Source organism: Pleurodeles waltl, chromosome 5, assembly GCF_031143425.1.
Source record: "Pleurodeles waltl isolate 20211129_DDA chromosome 5, aPleWal1.hap1.20221129, whole genome shotgun sequence".
Classification (NCBI taxonomy): Eukaryota; Metazoa; Chordata; class Amphibia; order Caudata; family Salamandridae; genus Pleurodeles; species Pleurodeles waltl.
This window is the reverse complement of record NC_090444.1, coordinates 1,139,248,686-1,139,270,570: the sequence shown is the minus strand read 5'-3', so window position 1 is coordinate 1,139,270,570 and position 21,885 is coordinate 1,139,248,686. Positions and strand designations below refer to the sequence as shown.

The 21,885-nt window shown below is 48.4% G+C and overlaps 1 protein-coding gene across 1 annotated transcript in view; it reads left to right on the top strand.

Annotated features, from left to right (window-relative positions):
- LOC138297097 (G-protein coupled receptor family C group 6 member A-like) overlaps positions 1 to 21,885 on the top strand; it is a 374,267-nt gene that overhangs the window by 96,594 nt on the left and 255,788 nt on the right. The window contains exon 5 of the mRNA XM_069236598.1: positions 13,719 to 14,546. Within this exon, the coding sequence (XP_069092699.1) occupies positions 13,719 to 14,546 (828 nt within the window). The remainder of the gene's footprint in view (positions 1 to 13,718; positions 14,547 to 21,885) is intronic.

The window sequence follows — 21,885 nt, the reverse complement described above, 5'->3', positions numbered from 1 at the left end:
TATGACCTTCCTGCTCCTTTCAGATCAGCAGCTGCCACTTCAACAATGTATGAGGGCAGCCCCAATGTCAGCCTATGAAGGGAGCAGGCCTCACAGTAGTGTAAAAACGAATTAAGAATTTTACACTACCAGGACATATAACTACACAGGTACATGTCCTGCCTTTTACCCACACAGCACCCTGCTCTAGGGGTAACCTAGGGCACACATTAGGGGTGGCTTATATGTAGAAAAAGGGGAGTTCTAGGCTTGGCAAATACTTTTAAATGCCAAGTCGAAGTGGCAGTGAAACTGCACACACAGGCCTTGCAATGGCATGCCTGAGACAAGGTTAAGGGGGCTACTTAAGTGGGTGGCACAACCAGTGCTGCAGGCCCACTAGTAGCATTTAATCTACAGGCCCTAGGCACATATAGTGCACATTACTAGGGACTTATAAGTAAATTAAATCGTCCAATCAGGTATGATCCAAAGTTACCATGTTTAAAAAGGGAGAGAGCATATGCACTTTAGCACTGGTTAGCAGTGGTAAAGTGCGCAGAGTCTAAAAGCCAGCAAAACAGGGTCCAAAAAGTGGAGGGAGGCAGGCAAAAAGTTAGGGGTGACCATCCTAAGGCATGTCAGGTCTAACATGTGTCCCCCCCAGCTGAAAGTGGGGAAAGCTACCCGCCCTCCTGGGAGCTCTCATCGCTAAGGCGGAAGTATCTGGAGAGACCATCAGCATTGGCGTGGTCAACCCCTGGGCGATGCTCCACCGTAAAGTCCATCCCCTGTAGGGAAATGGACCATCTCAAGAGTTTTGGATTCTCACCCCTCATCTGCATGAGCCATCTGAGGGGCCTGTGGTCTGTCTGAACCCAGAAGTGAGTCCCAAACAGATAGGGTCTTAGCTTCTTCAGTGCCCAGACCACAGCAAATGCTTCTCTCTCAATAGCACTCCACCTTTGTTCCCGTGGTAATAGTCTTCTGCTAATAAAGACTACTGGTTGGTCTGAGCCCTCCTCATTCAGCTGTGCTAAAACAGCCCCTACGCCATGCTCTGAAGCGTCTGTCTGCACAATAAATTCCTGGGAGTAGTCAGGAGCCTTGAGCACGGGGCCGTGCACATGGCTTCCTTCAGAGAATCAAAGGCTTTCTGACAGGCCTCTGTCCAATTCACCAACCTAGGTTGCTTCTTGGAAGTGAGTTCGGTCAAGGGGGACACAATGGTACCATAGCCCTTGATGAACCTGCGGTAGTATCCAGTGAGGCCCAAAAAGGCTCTCACCTCAGTCTGTGTTCTAGGTGGTTGCCAGGCCTTGATAGTTTCAATCTTGGCCTGGAGTGGCTGCACCTTGCCACCACCTACTAGGTGTCCCAAGTACACCACGGAACCCTGCCTAATCTGGCACTTACTAGCCTTGATAGTCAGGCCTGCCTGTTGCAGAGCCTGAAGCACCTCCTTGAGGTGGAGCAGGTGTTCCTCCCAGCTGGAACTATAGACAGCTATGTCGTCCAGGTAAGCTACACAGAAGGCATCTTTACCAGCTAGGACCCTGTTAACCAACCGTTGGAAGGTAGCGGGGACATTTTTCAGCCCAAATGGCAACACCTGGAAGTGGTAATGGCCATCAGGGGTGGAAAAAGACGATCTTTCTTTAGCCCCCTCAGTCAGGCCGATCTGCCAGTACCCTGAAGTAAGATCGAACGTACTCAGGAACTTGGCAGCGCCTAGCCTGTCAACGAGCTCATCAGCTCGGGGGATGGGGTTAGCATCAGTCCGGGTGACTGAGTTGATACCCCGGTAGTCCACACAGAACCAGAGTTCTGGCTTCGCACCTGGGGCAGTAGCCTTAGGAACCAATACAACAGGGCTGGCCCAGGGACTACTGGATTTCTCAATAACCCCCAAAGTCAACATCTTGGAGACCTCCTCCTTGATGCTGGCCTTCACCTTATCCGACAACCTGTAAATTTTGTTTTTTACAGGGGGACTGTTACCTGTGTCAATGTCATGCACACAGAGGTGGGTTAGTCCAGGAGTAAGGGCGAACAGGGGGGAGAACTGCTCTAACAGCTCATAGCAGTCCCCTCTCTGGGTTAAGGTCAGAGAGAATGACACCCCCCACTGACCCATCCCCTTCTTTGACAGCAAGGAGGTCGGGGAGAGGTTCACTCTCCTCTTCCATGCCCTCATCTGTGACCAGGAGCATACTGACCTCAGACCTCTCAAAGTGAGGTTTGAGCCGGTTGTAATGGAGGACCCGTAGGGGGTGCCTAGGGGTCTTGAGGTCCACTAGGTAAGTGGCCTCCCCTTTACGCTCCTTGATCTCAAAGGGGCCAGTCCAGCGATCCTGGAGGGCCCTGGGGTCTACTGGCTCCATCACCCAAACTTTGTCTCCAGGTGAGAACTCAACTAGAGAGGCCTTCTGGTCGTACCACTCTTTCACCCGTCTGCGCCTCATCCCTGGCGTCCAGTGGACACTGGTAAGCACCACTAGGTTCTGCATTGTACTGTGTTTCTCTTTTTGCCTCTCACTGTTTTGTTTTGTTTTTGTCACCGTAGCCTTCTCCTTCTATTTTTTATCACCGTAGCCTTTCCTCCTCTGCTTTTGTCACCGTAGCCTTTTTCCTTTTATTTCTATCACCGTAGCCTTTTTCCCCCTGTTTTTGTCACCGTAGTCTTTTTCCCTCTGTTTTGCCATCATCTTGGGCCATTTCGACCCTTGTGCACTCCCCCGGCTTCTTTTCCCCGCGGCCCCGCCCCCCTCCTGCCCCCATTCGCTCTCCTGTTCCCGCCCGCCTCCCAGCTGATCCTCCCTCCCACCTCCCCCTCTTAACGGCGGTCGCTGCGCGATGCAGGTGAGAGACCCCTAACCTTTTTGGCCGGAGCTCGCTCCCCTGCGCCGGCAGCCCCACCTTGCTGTGCCGCTCCAACAACCCCCTCCCACGCGGCCGATCGCGGGTTCGAGGCCCTCCTCCACCCGCAGACACCCGTCTGCGCCTCATCCCTGGCGTCCAGTGGACACTGGTAAGCACCACTAGGCTCTGCATTGTACTGTGTTTCTCTTTGTGCCTCTCACTGTTTTGTTTTGTTTTTGTCACCGTAGCCTTCTCCTTCTATTTTTTATCACCGTAGCCTTTCCTCCTCTGCTTTTGACACCATAGCCTTTTTCCTTCTATTTCTATCACCGTAGCCTTTTTCCTTCTATTTCTATCACCGTAGCCTTTTTCCCCCTGTTTTTGTCACTGTAGTCTTTTTCCCTCTGTTTTGCCATCATCTTGGGCCATTTCGACCCTTGTGCGCTCCCCCGGCTTCTTTTCCCCGTCACTGTGCACCCGCGGCCCCGCACCCCTCCAGCCCCCATTCGCTCTCCTGTTCCCGCCCGCCTCCCAGCTGATCCTCCCTCCCACCTCCCCCTCTTAATGGCGGTCGCTGTGCGACGCAGGTGAGAGACCCCTGACCTTTTTGGCCGGAGCTCGCTCCCATGCGCCGGCAGAACCACCTTGCTGTGCCGCTCCCACGACCCCCTCCCAGGCGGCTGATTGCGGGTTCGAGGCCCTCCTCCACCCGCAGACACCCATCTGCGCCTCATCCCTGGCGTCCAGTGGACACTGGTAAGCACCACTAGGCTCTGCATTGTACTGTGTTTCTCTTTGTGCCTCTCACTGTTTTGTTTTTGTCACCATAGCTTTCTCCTTCTATTTTTTATCACCGTAGCCTTTCCTCCTCTGCTTTTGTCGCCGTAGCCTTTTGCCTTCTATTTCTATCACCGTAGCCTTTTTCCCCCTGTTTTTGTCACCGTAGTCTTTTTCCCTCTGTTTTGCCGTCATCTTGGGCCATTTCGACCATTGTGCGCTCCCCCGGCTTCTTTTCCCTGCCGCTGCGCCCCCGCAGCCCCGCCCCCCTCCCGCCTCCATTCGCTCTCCCGTTCCCGCCCGCCTCCCGCCTCCCAGCTGATCCTCCCTCCCACCTCCCCCTCTTAATGGCGGTTGCTATGCGGCCGCCCCGCTGGCGTGACGGAGGCGCGCCAGATGCAAGCCGGCCGGCGCCCGTCCGTGCCTGGACCGTGCCCAGCGCCAGTCCCCCTGGTCCTCCCAGCCAAACTCCCCCTAGACTACACTACCAGCCCCACTCCCTCCACTCCCTCAACTCAGGAGCCCGCCCCACCTGCATTCAAACCAACCCCACACACACACAAGGCCCCTTCTCCTGCCGCACCTGCCTATTCTCCTGCTCCACCTCCCACGCACCCCACACTGAGACCTTACGCAACAACACCCACACAACAACATCCGCACCCACCAAAAAACCTCACAACCCACACACGCCCCACGCCAATACCACCTCAAGCCACAGCAAAGCCTCAAACACCTCTGCCAACACAACCACACATCACAACAACCACACCATTCGCAACCATCTCAGCTGCCTATTACTAAACACCCAGTCACTACACAAACATGCCATTGAAATCTGGGACCTCATCACATCACACTCACCGGACATCATCTTCCTCACAGAAACCTGGACAAATCTCTCATCCGAACCAGATATAGCCACAGCCACCCCAGAGGGGTACAAACTCCAGCGCAAAGACCGCCTTAACAAACCAGGAGGCGGCATCGCCATCATTCACAGAGACACCATCAAGGTCACCACCAACACCCCCGACACCCTCAACAACGCAGAACACATGCACTTCCTTATCCACATCAACAACACCACCACCCTCAGAAGCACACTCATATACAGGCCCCCAGGACCACGCCCCCCCTTCTGCGACACCATCGCTGACACCATCAGCACGCACGCTCTCATCTACACAGACTACATACTCCTCGGCGACTTCAACTTTCACCTGGAAAACCATCACGACCACAACTCCTCCTCCCTCCTAGACAACCTCACCAACCTTGGACTCAAACAAATGGTCACAGCCCCCACCCACTCGGCTGGAAACACACTCGACGCAATTTTCCCCTCAAGCAAACACATCACCTACACATACACCACCAAACTCCAATGGACGGACCACCACTGCGTCCACTTCTCCTACAACAAACCACCCACACACCACCACCAACACTCCACCCCCTACCGAATGTGGGACAAGATCCCCACAGAGCGCTTAAACTCCCAACTGTCACAACCCCCCCCAACACCACCGACCCCAACACCGCCGCACACAACCTCAACAGATGGATCTCCACCTGTGCAGACTCTCTTGCGCCCCTCAGAAAAAACATCACCACCCGCAACATCAAGAACACCCCATGGTTCACCACTGAACTCCAAGAGTCCAAACGCAAATGCTGCAAAGCAGAGAAAACATGGAGGCAAGAACCCTCCACCACAAACTTCTCTGCCCTCAAAACCACCACACGCAACCACCACCAACTCATACGCACCACCAAAAGAGCACACTACAAGGAACCTATTGACAACAACTCCCAAAACAGCAAAGAACGCTTTACCATCATCAAAGAGCTCTCCAAACCCAAAGCCAGCAACCTAGACCCCACACACACACAGACCCTATGTAACTCCCTCTCAAATCATTTTCACCGCAAAATCCAGGACATACACAACAGCTTCATACCACACACACCCTCCACACGCAACCTCCACACGCAACCTCCACCCGCCCAACACACACCCACCACTCACACCCCCCAATCTACTCGCCACCTGGACCCCCACCACCGACGAAGAAATTGAAAAGACTATGAACTCCATTCACTCTGGCTCCCCCTCCGACCCCTGCCCCCATCGAATATATAACAAAGCCAGCCCCACCATCGCCCCCAAACTCAGTGCCATAATCAACAGCTCATTCGAAACCGCCACCTTTCCAGACCCCTGGAAACACGCGGAAGTCACCACTCTCCTAAAAAAGCCCAAAGCCGACCCAGACGATCTCTCCAACTACCGCCCCATCTCCCTCCTCCCTTTCCCAGCCAAGGTCACGGAAAAACGAATCAACTCCCGCCTATCCCACTTCTTCGAGGCTAACCACACACTCGACCCCTCCCAATCGGGGTTCCGCAAGAACCACAGCACAGAAACCGCTCTCATTGCATGCACCGACGAAATCAGATCCAGAATCGACATGGGCGAGACCGTTGCACTCATACTCCTGGACCTCTCCGCAGCCTTCGACACTGTCTGCCACCACACACTCCGCACACGCCTCCACAACGCTGGGATCCGCCACAAAGCCCTTGACTGGCTCACCTCCTTCCTCACCGACAGAACCCAAAAAGTCAGACTCCCAGCCTTCCAAACCCCCGCCACCAAAATCACCTGCGGAGTCCCACAAGGCTCCTCCCTCAGCCCCACACTCTTCAACATTTACATGGCCCCACTAGCCAACATCCTCAAACCCCACGGTATCACCATCCTCTCATATGCTGATGACACACAACTCATCTTCTCCCTCACCCGCAAAGCCACCACCGCCAAAATCAACCTACACGCTGCACTCCTTGACCCTGCTGCCTGGATGACAGCCAACCACCTCAAACTCAACTCCAACAAAACCGAGATAATCATTTTTGGCCCACACAAAAACACTTGGGACTTCTCCTGGTGGCCCACCACGTTAGGCCCCGCGCCCACCCCCGCCAACCACGCACGCAACCTCGGCATCATCCTGGATCCCGCCCTCTCAATGACCCAACAAATCAACGTCATCACCTCCTCATGCTTTAACAAACTCCGCACACTGAAAAAAACATTCAAATGGATCCCTACAGATACCAGAAAGACAGTCACCCACGCACTCATCAGCAGCAGGCTAGACTACGGCAACGCACTCTACGCCGGCACCACACTCAAACTCAAGCGCAAACTACAGCGAATCCAGAACGCAGCAGCACGACTCATCCTCGACCTCCCCCGCCATGAACACATCTCACCACACCTCAAATCCCTCCACTGGCTCCCCATAGACAAAAGGATCACCTTCAAGATCATCATCCACGCACACAAATCGCTCCACAACACCGGCCCATCCTACCTTAACGAAAGAGTGACCTTCCACACCCCCACAAGCCACCTCCGCTCCGCCGACCTCTCTCTAGCCACAGTCCCCCGCATCAAACACACCACCACTGGAGGCAGATCTTTCTCTTATCTGGCCCCCAAAGCCTGGAACTTCCTCCCCACCCACCTCCGCAAGACCCAAGACCTCCTACTCTTCAGGAAGGGCCTTAAAACCTGGCTTTTCGAACAGTGATCGCCCGCCACCTCCTCCCCTCCCCCCAGTGCCTTGAAACCCTCACGGGTGAGTAGCGCGCTCTATAAGTCTCTTTGATTGATTGATTGATTGATTTCATCACCTCTTGACTGGCCCTGAGGTTACTCTGGGCCTGCTTCCAGAAGCGTTGGGTTTGCTTGTGGAGGGCCAGCATGTAGCTGACCACATCCTGGGGAGGTGACTGGGGAGCTTTCTCCCAGCCCTCCTTAACAATGCTTAGGGGTCCCCTGACAGGGTGGCCATAGAGAAGCTTAAAGGGGCTGAACCCCACCCCTTTCTGGGGCACCTCTCTATAAGCAAACAACAGGCAGGGTAAGAGGACGTCCCACTTACACCTCATGGCCTCGGTCAGGCCACCAATCATGCCTTTCAGGGTCTGGTTGAATCTCTCAACAAGCCCATTGGATTGAGGATGATAAGGGGTGGTAAACCGGTAGGTCACCCCACACTCATCCCACAGGGTCTTCATGTATGCAGACATGAAGTTTGTGCCCCTGTCAGACACGACCTCCTTAGGGAATCCCACACGGGTAAATATTCCCAACAGGGCTCTGGTCACCACCTTTGCAGTCACTGTTCTCAGAGGGATTGCCTCTGGATAGCGGGTGGCATGGTCCACCAAAACCAGGATAAACCTGTTGCCCAAGGAAGTTTTGGGGTCCAAGGGACCAACAATGTTGATGCCCACCCTTTCAAAGGGGGTGCCAACGACTGGGAGTGGGAGCAGGGGAGCTTTAAGCCGTTTCCCTGCCTTCCCACTAGCCTGGCAGGTGGGGCAAGCTCTGCAGAAGTTATCTGAGGCTTTCCTCATTCTGGGCCAGTGAAAGTGGGTGTCAAGCCTGTCAAAGGTCTTGTCTTGGCCCAGGTGTCCTGCCAGGGGAATGTCGTGAGCCTGGCCTAGTCGGAATTTCCAGTAACGCTGGGGTACCACCAGCACACGGGGTGCCCCAGAACCTGGAATCCTATGCTCACTGTAAAGGAGATCATTCTCCCAGTAAATATGGTGAGCGCCAGAGGCGTCACCTGCTGCGTGGGCTGTGGCCTGCTTCCTCAGACCCTCAAGGGTGGGGCATTCTTTCTGCGCCTTGCAGAATGCTTCCCTGGTTGGCCCCCCTTCTACTTGCCAGCCAGCAAGTTCAGGTAGGTTACCCAGGTCAGCTATGTCCTCCCGAGTTGGCTCAGGGGCCTCCTCCTCCTCCTCAGGGGCCTCATCTACCACTGTGGGAACATTAGAGGCGGGTTTCCCACGCCCCTGGCCCTCCCTTTTGGCAGCTGTCTGGGCCATCTTTCCAGGCTCCAGATGCCCTTGACTCCCTTCCCGGGCAGCCATGGACCATGTGGTCATGCAGACCCACTCAGGTAACCCTAACATCTCCAGGTGAGATCTGAGCTCTACTTCTTTCCAAGCAGTATGCTCAAGATCATTGCCTAACAGACAATCTACAGGCATGGCAGGACTCACAGCTACTTTCAGAGTACCAGAGACCCCCCCACTCAAAGGGAACCAGAGCCACCGGTAAGTGACTCTCACGATTGTCAGCGACTATGACCTGGTGGAATGTATTAGGGACTATCTGCTCTGTTGACACCAGCTGACTCTGGATAGTAGTCATACTAGCTCCTGTGTCACGCAGAGCCTCCACCTTCTGCCCATCAATGGTGACCCACTGCCTGTACTTGGAAGTATTTCGGGGCATGTGGGCTTTGGGCACCATTTCTCTTTCTCCCAGGGACACTAGGGAAATCTCTACCTGCTCCCCAAAGCTATCTGGGTCCATCTCCCCTCCAAGCGCTACACTAGTCAACCCAGGTGTCTGTCTGGTAGTGGACGGTGCCCTCTTGGAGCACTGGGGGTCGCCTTTATAGTGACCATACTGGTAACACTCCATGCATTTGGGGTTGGATTTCCCTGACCTATCATATGTCCCTGGCTTTTTCCCAAATCTGGAAAAGGAATGGTTGCCACCCCCCTCCATGGGAATTCTTTTGGGGGACTTTTGAGAGTTCCTTATCTGTAAGTTTATCTCCCCCCTCTTTCTTCTGTTGGGAACCCTGACCACCTTTGTGGGTGTCCCCCCCAGGTACCTTTTTGGACACTCTGGTGCTAACCCAGAGGTCCGCCTCCTCAGCAAGCTTCCTGGGATCAGTCAGCTTACTATCTACCAAGTGCTGGCGCAACTCTGTATAGGTAACATTGAGTATATGCTCTCTCAGAATCAAGTCATATAGCCCTTTATAATTATCTACTTTGTTGCCCCGCACCCATCTATTCAGTGCCTTACTGGAAAAGTCAAAGAAATCTACCCATGTTTGTGTGGTTTGTTTGGTGCTGTCCCTGAACCTCTGACGGTATCCCTCAGGGGTCAGCCCAAACTTGGCAAGTAAAGTGGCTTTCTGAAGTGGGTATGTGTTTTGATCAGGTTGATCCAATGTGAGAAGTGTGTCCCTCCCCAATGGCGGCACATAACCCCACATAGCTACCCCCATTGCCCTTCAGGAACCTCATGAGCCCTCAGTGCAACTTCATAAGCAGCGAACCATTTATCTATGTTATCTCCCACCACAAAACTGGGCACCACATTTTTGGGTATACGAACCTTCTTTTCTATAGCAGGTCCTGTCTGTATGCTGCCACCATTATTTCTGGATTCAGACTGTCTCGCCTTGATCTTCAGCTCCTTGAGACTCAGTTCATGAGCCAACAATAGTTTCTTTTCAGCCAAAGCTCTTTCAGCTTCTACCTGTTTAGCTGCTCTTTCAGCTTCAGCTTGTTTGGCTGCTCTTTTAGCTTCAGCTTGTTTGGCTTCTCTTTCAGCTTCAATCTGTTTGGCTGCTCTTTCAGCCTCAGCTTGCTTAGCTTCTCTCTCTGCCCTTTTTTCCTCCTTTTGAGCCTCAATTTTCAGTTTTGCCATTTGCAATTGGAACTCCCTTTCCTCTCTCATTTCCTCTGCGGTCAGGCTTTGCACAGAGACACTGCTCCCTGGTCTGGAAGGGGGCACAATTGCAGTGGTCACATCATCCACAGATAGCAACAAATCCTCTGAGGGGCCATTTTCTGGCTCCTCTTCCTCATCATCCTCTTCTAAATGGGCTTCTGCCCAGGCCCTCAGCGCCACTTGAAAGTCCTCCTTTTTGGAGGCCCCTTGGTTGGGTACCCTCATTGCCCTGCAGAACCCTCTTAGCTGTTTGACCGTATATGTATCCAACAGGACTAGGTCAAAGTCTCCTACTTGAGACCCAGTCAGAGACATGTTGAGTGAGGATTTAGTTTTTGAAAATTGTCAGGAAAAATGAATTTGCCAAAAAGAGATAAAAATCAAGTTGACCTTCAACTGTGGGTAGGTAGTGAAATACTTAGCTACTGTATGTCACTGCACAAATACAAGTCCTATCCTCACCGCTGATCACCAATGTTAGAAATGGGGTTTTTGGTTGGCAGTCAGGTTACCCTCTGTCCAAGCAAGAACCCTCACTCTAGTCAGGGTAAGTCACACACAATCCAAAATCAGCCTGTGCCCACCCTCTTGTAGCTTGGCACGAGCAGTCAGGCTTAACTTAGAAGGCAATGTGTAAAGTATTTGTGCAATAAACCATACAATACCACAATATAGCACCACAAAAATACACCACACAGAGTTTAGAAAAATATATAATATTTATCAGGATAATTGTAGGTCAAAAACGAATAAAGATGCAGTGTAAAATTGTAGAGATATCACTGGGAATTGATATAAATTGTCTTAAGTCTTTAAAAAGCAAACAAAGTCTCTTTCAAGCACAAAGTACCTGGTTTGGAGTGGAAAATCTCCGCAAAGGGCCGCAGAAGAAGAGATATGTGGAAAAATGGTGTGTGCGTCGATTTCTCCCCAGCACACACGGTCTTGCGTCGTTATTTTTCACGCGGGGAAGTCGTGTGTTGTTTTCCGGCGCGCGGACAGTCTCTTTCTATGGGTCGCGGGGATTACCAGATGTGCCGGGTCTGTGCGTGGATTCTCCTGCTTGTTTTCCAGCTGCGCGTCGTTCCGCGGGGCTGTGCGTCGAAGTTTCACTCTCACGCAGGCGTCGCATCGATTTCTCCTCTGGAAGTCGGGCGGCGTTGTCCTTGCGAGGCCGTGCGTCGAAGTTCCGGTCACCCCAAAGGTGTCACGTCGATCAGCGTCGGTGTGCGGCATTTTTCTCGCCGCGGAACAAGCTGTGCGTCGAAAATTTCGGCACACGAAGCATCCAAGTGAAAAAGAGAAGTCTTTTTGGTCCTGAGACTTCAGGGAACAGGAGGCAAGCTCTATCCAAGCCCTTGGAGAGCACTTTCACAGCCAGACAAGAGTTCAGCAAGGCAGCAGGCCAACAGCAAGGAAGTAGTCCTTTGTAGAAAGCAGACAGGTGAGTCCTTTGAGCAGCCAGGCAGTTCTTCTTGGCAGGATGTAGTTTCTGGTTCATGTTTCTTCTCCAGCAAGTGTCTGATGAGGTAGGGCAGAGGCCCTGTTTTATACCCAAATGTGCCTTTGAAGTGGGGGAGACTTCAAAGAGTGGCTAAGAAGTGCACCAGGTCCCCTTTCAGTTCAATCCTGTCTGCCAGGGTCCCAGTAGGGGGTGTGGCAGTCCTTTGTGTGAGAGCAGGCCCTCCACCCTCCCAGCCCAGGAAGACCCATTAAAAATGCAGATGTATGCAAGTGAGGCTGAGTATCCTGTGTTTGGGGTGTGTCTGAGTGAATGCACAAGGAGCTGTCAACCAAGCCCAGCCAGACGTGGATTGTAAGGCACAGAAAGATGTAAGTGCAAAGAAATGCTCAGTTTCTAAAAGTGGCATTTCTAGAATAGTAATATTAAATCCGACTTCACCAGTCAGCAGGATTTTGTATTACCATTCTGGCCATACTAAATATGACCTTCCTGCTCCTTTCAGATCAGCAGCTGCCACTTCAACAATGTATGAGGGAAGCCCCAATGTTAGCCTATGAAGGGAGCAGGCCTCACAGTAGTGTAAAAACGAATTTAGGAGTTTTACACTACCAGGACATACAACTACACAGGTACATGTCCTGCCTTTTACCCACACAGCACCCTGCTCTAGGGGTTACCTAGGGCACACATTAGGGGTGACTTATATGTAGAAAAAGGGGAGTTCTAGGCTTGGCAAGTACTTTTAAATGCCAAGTCGAAGTGGCAGTGAAACTGCACACACAGGCCTTGCAATGGCAGGCCTGAGACAAGGGTAAGGGGGCTACTTAAGTGGGTGGCACAACCAGTGCTGCAGGCCCACTAGTAGCATTTAATCTACAGGCCCTAGGCAATATAGTGCACATTACTAGGGACTTATAAGTAAATTAAATCGTCCAATCAGGTATGATCCAAAGTTACCATGTTTAAAAAGGGAGAGAGCATATGCACTTTAGCACTGGTTAGCAGTGGTAAAGTGCGCAGAGTCTAAAAGCCAGCAAAACAGGTTCCAAAAAGTGGAGGGAGGCAGGCAAAAAGTTAGGGGTGACCACCCTAAGGCATGTCAGGTCTAACAAAGTCCAATTAGCATAGTGACCTTTCTGATACAAAGGTGCAGCGGGCAGGGGAAAGAGTCAGAATGCAAGCATTTACTTCTACCTATATGTGTCTAGTTTGTGAAAATGAATCTGAATGATACAAGAAGAAACAAATTGTCCTCAGATGGAACCGCCATGTAGCAAAGACCCAAAAGACATATAATTAACACATATTAATAAAGAATAACAATTGTTTTTTTAAATTAACTTTTGTTTGATTACCTTAAAAAAGCTTTGGGGCAGATAACTATATGTATATCCCACAATCTAGCACCTAAAGGGCACCTGTTGTGCTTTTACAGAACAAAATAAGTTCATGTAGTTCCTCTCTCATTGAAAATGTCTTTGCCTTAAATACAAAGTCAGCATTGCTGTTCGAATGAAGTATAATGAATAATGAAACATGCAGGATGTTGGGGAATAGGCAGAAGCTGGGGCAATTTACATGTGTGGCACTAGGAAGGAAGATGAACTGGATGAAGACCTGAAGAGTTATACTCTTTTCTGACTTAACTTGTATGTATTCTGTCATGGTGCTGTACCTCAACACAGTGCTCACTGTAGTCATGCACCTGGCTTCTTGCATTCGGTTTCTCAGTTGATCAGCCCTATCATGACTAATAGATACTTTGAAACTTTTGTGTACTACCCACTATATCCACATATACTTTGTTGTCATACTTGCCTTGTCTAACATCTCTTGGAAACTTTGACTTGGCTTCAACACGGCTGCTATTGTTGTTGTGAGGTGAAAATCGAATGACGAAATGTTTTTTTTTTTTTTAAATGCAACCCTAAACATACTATCTTTGTTCTGATTTAGTCAGGGGTTGGTCATTGTGATGAGTTTTTTATACAATTTCAATGCACTTTAGCTCACACTAAGTGCACATTGGTGTCATTGATCGTTTTCTAATGTCCCCTGATTGTTCTTGGTTCGCAGATTAGTTATTCCGCTTCTGCCGATATCCTCAGCGACACGTTCCGATTCCCGTCATTTTTCCGAAGCATCCCCAGCGACATCTTTCAGACCAAGGCAATGGCCAGCCTAATCCAGAGATCGGGATGGGACTGGATTGGTATGCTCACCACTGATGACGAATATGGGCGCTTAGCCGTGGAAGACTTTGGAAGACAGGCCATGGCCTTCAACGTATGCATTGCATTCCGAGAAACCCTGCCAGCCTATCTCTCCGACCTGGCCATTGACAAAAGGATAAACAGTGCACTGAACGTAATCCGTGACCATGTGAAGGTAAATGTCATTATAGTATTTTTAAAACCATATCTGGTAATAAAGCTTTTCCAAAAGGCACTAGAGATGGAAGTAAACAAGACCTGGATTGCCAGTGATAACTGGTCGGCTTCACTTCAAGTAGCATCGATTCCGAACATCAACAAAATCGGTAAAATCGTCGGTTTCATGTTCAAAGGTGGAAATGTTTCCAGCTTTTCCCATTTTCTGGAAAACCTAGGGAAAAGGGACTTTGAAAATAATAGACTTTTAGACCAATATGCAATCCTTCTAGCTGGGTGTTCCCACGTGAGTGAACAAGACCTATACAATTGCATCTCTGATTACACCAAGGGAAACTGGCTTTATGATGCTCCTCTGTCACAAGGATCACTCAGAGAGGACTTCCTCATTGCCAGTGTGCTGCCAGGCTTCGTCTACGGTACCCACCTGGCAGTGACCGCTCTTGCCAATGCCATCCGTAATCTCTGCAGGCACCGAAACTGCAAGAAACCAGGTTCTTTTGCACCTTGGCAGGTAACGCTGTTTCACATCACTTTATGCACATGTTCGACCTCTTAAAGTTAGAGTAGTTTAATCTGTTGGGACTGAACCATCACTCAGAGTTACACATGTGATTACACCTTCCATTAAGACCAACATTTTCTGTTAAGAAATATATACACTAGGCAAGCATTGCGGGTGGGTTTGGTATTTATTTGCTGTCCATTTGGCACATGTTTACAGACGGGGGTGGGAGTAGACATGTCCGACGATGCATACTTCTCGTGACATACGTCATTGTATCTTAATTCTATTAACAACAGCCTGTTTATTGTATACTAACATGCTGTGTCGTAGTCGCATACACCACTAAATTCATTAGTGCCACCAGTTGTGCACCAAACTTACAAGCGAACTTCATAGCTTTGGGAATGTTTTGTTATTAGTCGTATTGTAAAGCTTTCTGATGCCCGCGCGCCATGTCCGCGCGGTATCAAAGTACAAGAATACCAATAAACAAATAAAGAAATAATACAGTAAAAATGACCATCAGTAACCGTATAACTTATGTGGCCATTTTCGGATGTATTTACCGGCAAATTCTTCCTCGAAGGCTTAAAGAGTTCGTTGTGGAAAAAAAATGAGATGAACAGATAGATGTTAAGTGCATTTTGCCACACCGATCCCAACGGTTTTCTGGTCTTGCGTTTTTCTAAGACTTTTTCTTTTTTCCCAAAAATATTAAAACACATACGTGATATGAATATACGGAGTGGCTTTGAGTTAAACATCTTCATCCATTAGTTTGTGCATCTTTCATTCCCTTCTTGCTTCCTATGGAGCAGTGGGTCAGCCCGCCTCAGCCAGACCACAATAGGTAAGATCCTGGAACATATGTTGTACCCCATACTTCTGTCCAGCCTTGATTTTCAAGTGAAAAGGAAACAATTTATTTTCCAAAACTCTTTATTATGGCCTATGAACTGGGCCTTATTATCACACCAGAGGTCCCTGTTGCAACTCTGTGCAATGATCTGTGACATCTTGCTCGCTCCAACAAGCTGATGTAGAGCCTAGTTAGCTACCTCCTTTACCCGGTGAACCCATAAGATGGTCATTCTCAGCTGTCACAATTATGCTGATTTCTGGCCCTGGACCGCTACTAGTCAAGCCTTTATACTATTTTAACATTTTAGGCAGAGTGAGATTCTTGTAAAACAGTACTGGCAGCCGTCTTCCTGTATTCGGAGTACGTGTGACTGTGGCAAATACTTCCAGTAATACTAACTAGATGAAACTACTAGAAAGGATTAGAAAACTTTAAAGAAGGAGTTGCATTTTGGAAACCTAGAGTTGGAAAAGTGACACCTTTACCGAGACCTTCATTAGGGGCCAGATGTACCAATTTCTAGTCGCAAAATACATATCGCAAACTATGACCAATTATGATTTTTAAGAACAGGTCAATGTATTAAAATGTCGGTTATTAAAAGTCTGGATAGTTATGGGTCATTATGAGAACTACCTCATTTATATGGATGAGGTATTTTGCAAATTGCAACTCAATACGATTGGTGGCTTCGTGAGGTCACCAAACCACTATGTCGATGATCACATTTTTATAAAGTAAACCTTTTTTTAATTGAGCTTGTTTTTTGTTTTTCTTCAAGGTAACTGGGCTGGGATTTAAAAGAAAAAAATGCTTTTTTATTGTTTAAGTTTGTAGTAATCCTGTGGACCACTGCCTATTCAAAAACAAATTGTTTTAACATTTAACATACCATAAGGTGAAGAGTCCCCGAGGGACCAATTTCCTTCTGTGAATAAATGATCACCCCAACTTGGGGATCAGGTAACTTTTCAATGGCCAGTGGCTATTCTGGTCCTAAACCATTGATGCATATGGATAGAACTTGCTATTTTGGGAGGAACACCTATAGCATAGCCCTTCCATTCCTAAACCTATTTTAGGAGTTGGTAAACTAACATGAGTTTAGTACATTGATAGTTTTTCAGTTGCACATATATATAATTTGTGTGTGTATCGCTGGGAGGTTATACTGAGGATTGTGTTTCTATAGAAAATGCATTTTTTGTGTTGCTAATAACTTTGTCGCCCTTTGACGAAGCTCAGTGAAACTTTCCAAAAAAGTGCACTTTTTGCCAAGTATGTACATAGACATTTTCAGGGTGATCTGTCATGCGGGAGCTGAGAAAAAAGGGGTACAAAAACGTGTTTTCCACATTCATTTTTCCACAGCAACTTTAGGCACAGCTACAGTCTAAACCACTGAACAGATATAACCCAAATTTGGCAGAAAGCTAGATCTAGGTCCAGAAAGAGTGTTTTTTGTGTTTTGGTGTAAATCCGTTCAGCAGTTTTGAACAATTAATGTTAAAAAACTTTGTATATCTATAGATGCTGAGGCTCAGCGGAGGCTGACAGATCTCAAACTGAGATCTGCTTGCCTGCCACAATCTAAAGCAAGAAGTGGTGGCAGCCATCTTATGACTCAGGACTCGGTCTTGAGTCCAAAATATAATGAAAAAATATACAAGGGGCATGGTGGGAATTCCCTGACCCCTTAGGCCTGGTGGTGAATTCTCAGAGGGACCCCACCTAGGCCCCAAAAGTTTTTTTTTCCTTCAAATTTTGCTATGAACTCATGGCGGATTCACAAATCTATGGCAAATTTAAAGAAAAAACAAACAAAGGCCCATAATTATACTTTTTGCCAGCGCAGGTCCGTGTCAAAAAGTTTAACACCGGCTACTGCCATTCCAACATGCCAGCCAGGCGTCATATTTAAGGAACGATGGCAGCCAACGCTGCGGCCTGGTTAGCGTCAAAATAAATTACTCTAACCAGGCAGCGGAGGCGTAGGGAAGACTGAGGGTTGTGCATCAAAGAATGGTGCAAGTCAGGTTAGAGTAAAAAAAAAATGACTCTAACCTGACTAGCGTCATTTTTTGACTCACAACCCCCATGGAAATGACTCCTGTCTTAGGAAAGACAGGAGTCAAGCCCCCCTAGACAATGGCCATGCCCAGGGGACTTCTGTCCCCTGCGCATGGCCATTGGGCACAGTGGCATGTAGAAGGGGCCCAAGTTAGGCTCCCCTATGCCATCTAAAAAAATAAAATAATTACTTACCTCTACTTACCGTAGATGGGTCCCCCCATCCATGGGTGTCCTCCAGGGGTGGGCAAGGGTTGCAGGGGGAGTCCCTGGGGGCAGGGAAGGGCGCCTGTGGACTGGTTCCATGGTCTCCCACCATGGAAATGAGCCCACAGGTCCCTTAATGCCTGCCCTGACCCAGGCATTAAAAAAGGGCGCAATTCCGTCTGGGTGCCATTTTTTAAGGCCTGCCTCCTCCTTTGCATCAAAATGACGCTGGAGTATAACTCAGGCGCACATGCCTTAGAGTCATTTTTTGCACGGGAACACCTGCCTTACATGTCATTAGCGCAAGGCAGGTTTTCACGCACAAAAAATGACTCAAACTCTTAACTTTGGCGCTGATGGGTCTAGCGCCAAAGTATAAATATGGAGTTAAGTTTGCGCCAAATTTGCGTTAAAAGAAATGATGCAAATCCGACGCAAACAGAGTATAAATATGGGCCATAGTCTCCTGTGCTTCTTCTTTTTAAGCCCCTGCTGGACCAGATCCCGGGGGAACAAATGTATATATTTTGGGGGGCACCCCTCCCCCAAGACTGAATTCAGCCCTGAGCACCCCTTCCCCGAGTCTGGAGCTATTTTCTGGGTGAAGGGGCACGCCCCCCCTCCCTGGGCTGTTTTCAGCTCCAGGGACCCCAGGGCCTCGGGGCTCAGCTGCATTATAAAGGGGGAAGAGGCATGTGGCCACCCTCCCCAGGCCCAGATTGGCCCCATAGACCCCATCCCCCAGGCCCCAGCCATAATTGTAAAGTGGAAGAGGGGCACACAGCCCCCTTCACCGTGCTGTTATTGGCTTTGGGCCTACCATTCCCCAGTCCCCAGCCACACTCGAAAGAGGGAGTGAGGCACCCTCCTCCCCTCCCCGTTCTGATTTCAGCCATGGGGACACCAACTTCTGGGGACCAGCTGTATTTGTAAAGGGGGGGTGGGAGTGACACACTGATTTCTGCCCCAGGGATCCCATACCCAAGGCCACACACTATGTGGGAAGGAGGGCAGAGGCCATGGTGTGTGTATTTATGTTCTTACAGGATTCATGAATGTCAGGTGTGGATGATTTTGCTCTTGTGAATGCTATTTCTTTCTTTTTCATTCCTAATTCTACATCTTAGATGGAGATCTCATCCTTTGCTGTGGATAACTCTGCTTACAGACATGCACTTGAAACCCAATCATAAGATTATTTGCAATAACTTACAGGTCATAAACATAGTAGTTGATGTCTTGAACCTTCAACTAATGGGTTGGAGACAAATACTTCTATGCACACCATTGACAAATACCATCGTTAAGGACAATTCTGACAAGGCATGGGTGAAAATCTACATTTTCAGGGTTCCCTTCATGTAGATTTCCCTAAAGTGAATAAGGCATAGTGGTCATTTCCGTTCTTCAAGGAGGAGGGGGTCCTACACCCTTTACCTTGTCTCACTTTATAAAGTCTAATATTCTCCCTTGGCTGAGCACTGTGTCGGCACTGTAGCTGTGTTCTATCCTTAATGGACATGAGCAGGATTCCAAACACCTCAGTGCCTCCTTATCACATTCTACATCGTGGAGGTACTCAGCTTTATCATAATCTCAGAAGTCTAAAAGTTATTTCTCCCTCATTTGAAAAGGAAATCAGACTGTCTTAGCTGTGGCCTGGCTCAGAGACATTATATCCAGACCATGCTGAAGATTGTATGGCTAAGCCTGGAATTATTCTGTCTTTTTTTCTGGTAGGCTTGCTCTTGCCTTTGACATCAAGGCATGTTGGAAGACCACTGTTAGACACCAGACATTAGCAATATCCTTTCATGTGGGCAGGCAGAGGGATGCCAATGAGTCCCAGGCACGTCACATACCATGCTATAATGATAACCATCATTTTAAAATAAGCAACATTTAAATATGTGTTTTTATTTCAGAATCTTCATTGTAAGAAGTTAGCATTTCAAAATCATGGTATGTGGTAATCAGCTAAATCATATATTTTACCTTGTACCGTGAAATGTTAGACACAACTATATTTGAGAGAGTTGAGAAGTTGAAAGTAATGCTTGAGAGTATAGCGAAGACAGAATTAGCTCTGGAAAGGCCATTCAGGACAATATTTTTTAGAAAAGCCTATGTTTGGGAAAATGAAAATGTGGCCAAACCAAATGAGAGGATGCACACCCATCATGTATGGGTAGAGAAAGATTGTTCCCTCTGACTATTTCTTGTAGGGAGAGTTTGGCTGTCACAGAAAAAATGAGTGTTTGAAAAGTCCTCCCTAGGATAAAATCCATTGAGCTCCTCAGAGAGGAGAGTAAGAACGCCAGGGTTGACCTGATGTCCAGAATCAGAAGGGTGCTGTGACGAGAATGATGAAATGACTGTCAGGATTTCCCAGCAAGACCCAGTTCACAGAAATATAAGCATCTTGAAATTACTGAATTCCAAAATGATAGCTGCAAAGCTTCCCAATCACATTAAGTACCTGTTGCATTTTATACTTGCTTATCCAGAGGAGAAATTAGTATGACATTCATAGACAGTATAGCCATTATAAGTCAAGATTTGATAACATAGCTTCTAGCTGCAAAGTAACTAGTAATAAACAATGTCACTTCTTCAGAACATTTCCAAGAAAGTCTTAGGTCAGTATGCAGACCAAGCAGGAGACAGGGAAACATCTTAGTTTTTGATGAGGGGATGTGGATACCGGGGCCCATATTTATGAGGCACTTGCACTACTGTTGCACCACGTTCTGTGATGCAACAGTGATACAAACCACTGAATCATATTTATGAGGCCACGCAAAGCCACTTTGTGTGGCTTTGAACGGCCTCATAAATATGGAGTAAGGCAAGGCAGCACAAATTGCTGCATTGCCTTCCTCTGTGCTAGGGAGGCATTCCATGGCCATTGAAGTGGGTGTTCCCATGCACCAACCATGCAGCATTTTGCAGCACACATACAAAGAAAACAAATCTGCCAGGATTGTTTCTGTGTAGGAAGGTGCCCCTTCCTGCACAAAAACATCCTGCATGTAATGCAGGCTCACATGCACCATGGTGCAAGGGTGCCTGCATTGGCGTTAGGCTGCTGAAACGTCACCAGCGCAGGGGGAAAGGACAGCAATACACCATATGCCATAGGAATGGTGCATTCCTGAACTTCTCTGTGACGCAGGCCAGCACAGGAAGTTGCCCTGCACCACAATTACGTAAATATGCCCACAGATGTTTACTGGGATTTGAATGTACAAGCTGTAAACATTTTGAGCGCAGTTGTAATGTCGGTTGAATGACCAACATTCCTCATGCTCACAGCATGTTTTACAGAGCTTGAAATCTGGATGTGGTCAAGTGTGATAGGCTGCCAAATTTGCAACACCAACGAATGGCAATAAAAAATGACTGGTGTTAGCTGCAGCCCTTCACTGGACATCAGGCACTGTGCATCTTGATGTGAACATTTGTACTATGATTAAGTGCATTTGTTACACAGTGCCAACTAATTAGAGGCATCATTGTGCTAGTGAGCCTCGAGAGCAATCTGCAATTAACGTTTTTGAAGATGCAGTTACCATTCAGAATGGCCATACTGACTTTGGGGATGAGTGTTGTGGTAGGCTAATACCCTGTATTTGATTTTCATGGCCAAAGTCTGCTTCAGCTAGTGGTACACCTACATTACAGGCAATCCTCTTTCCATATGGTATGGAGCTGTCACATTATCAATACATTCTGGGAAAACATCACATAATAGCTAGAAAGGACAGCCAACAGACAGGGCTTTATGCTTCCGGAAGTGTGCTACTGTATCTATTTACTACACTGAATTTAAAGAAGGCTAGAAACATCATTCTCATTTTAGCCCTGGTACTACTCAAAAGATGTATAACATTGCACCACAGGGTTCCCCCTCCTTCTCCCATGATTGAAAAGTGGTAACTAAATGTCTGCACCTGGGCTCAATCTAACAGTATTGCTTTACATGGGGAAGGGGAAAGAGAAATACATATAAGGGCACTAGATCTCCATTGGGACAAAATACTTTAGAATTTTGAGACACACACTACAAACAATATTATTGACATGGAAGAAGAGTATTAGATTAGAGGCAAATTGAAAATTCTCCCTAGCGCCTCAGACAAAGCAAGCATACAACAGAATCTGTAGGAGAACCTATTCACTAAACACATTACTCAGGGGCAGCTC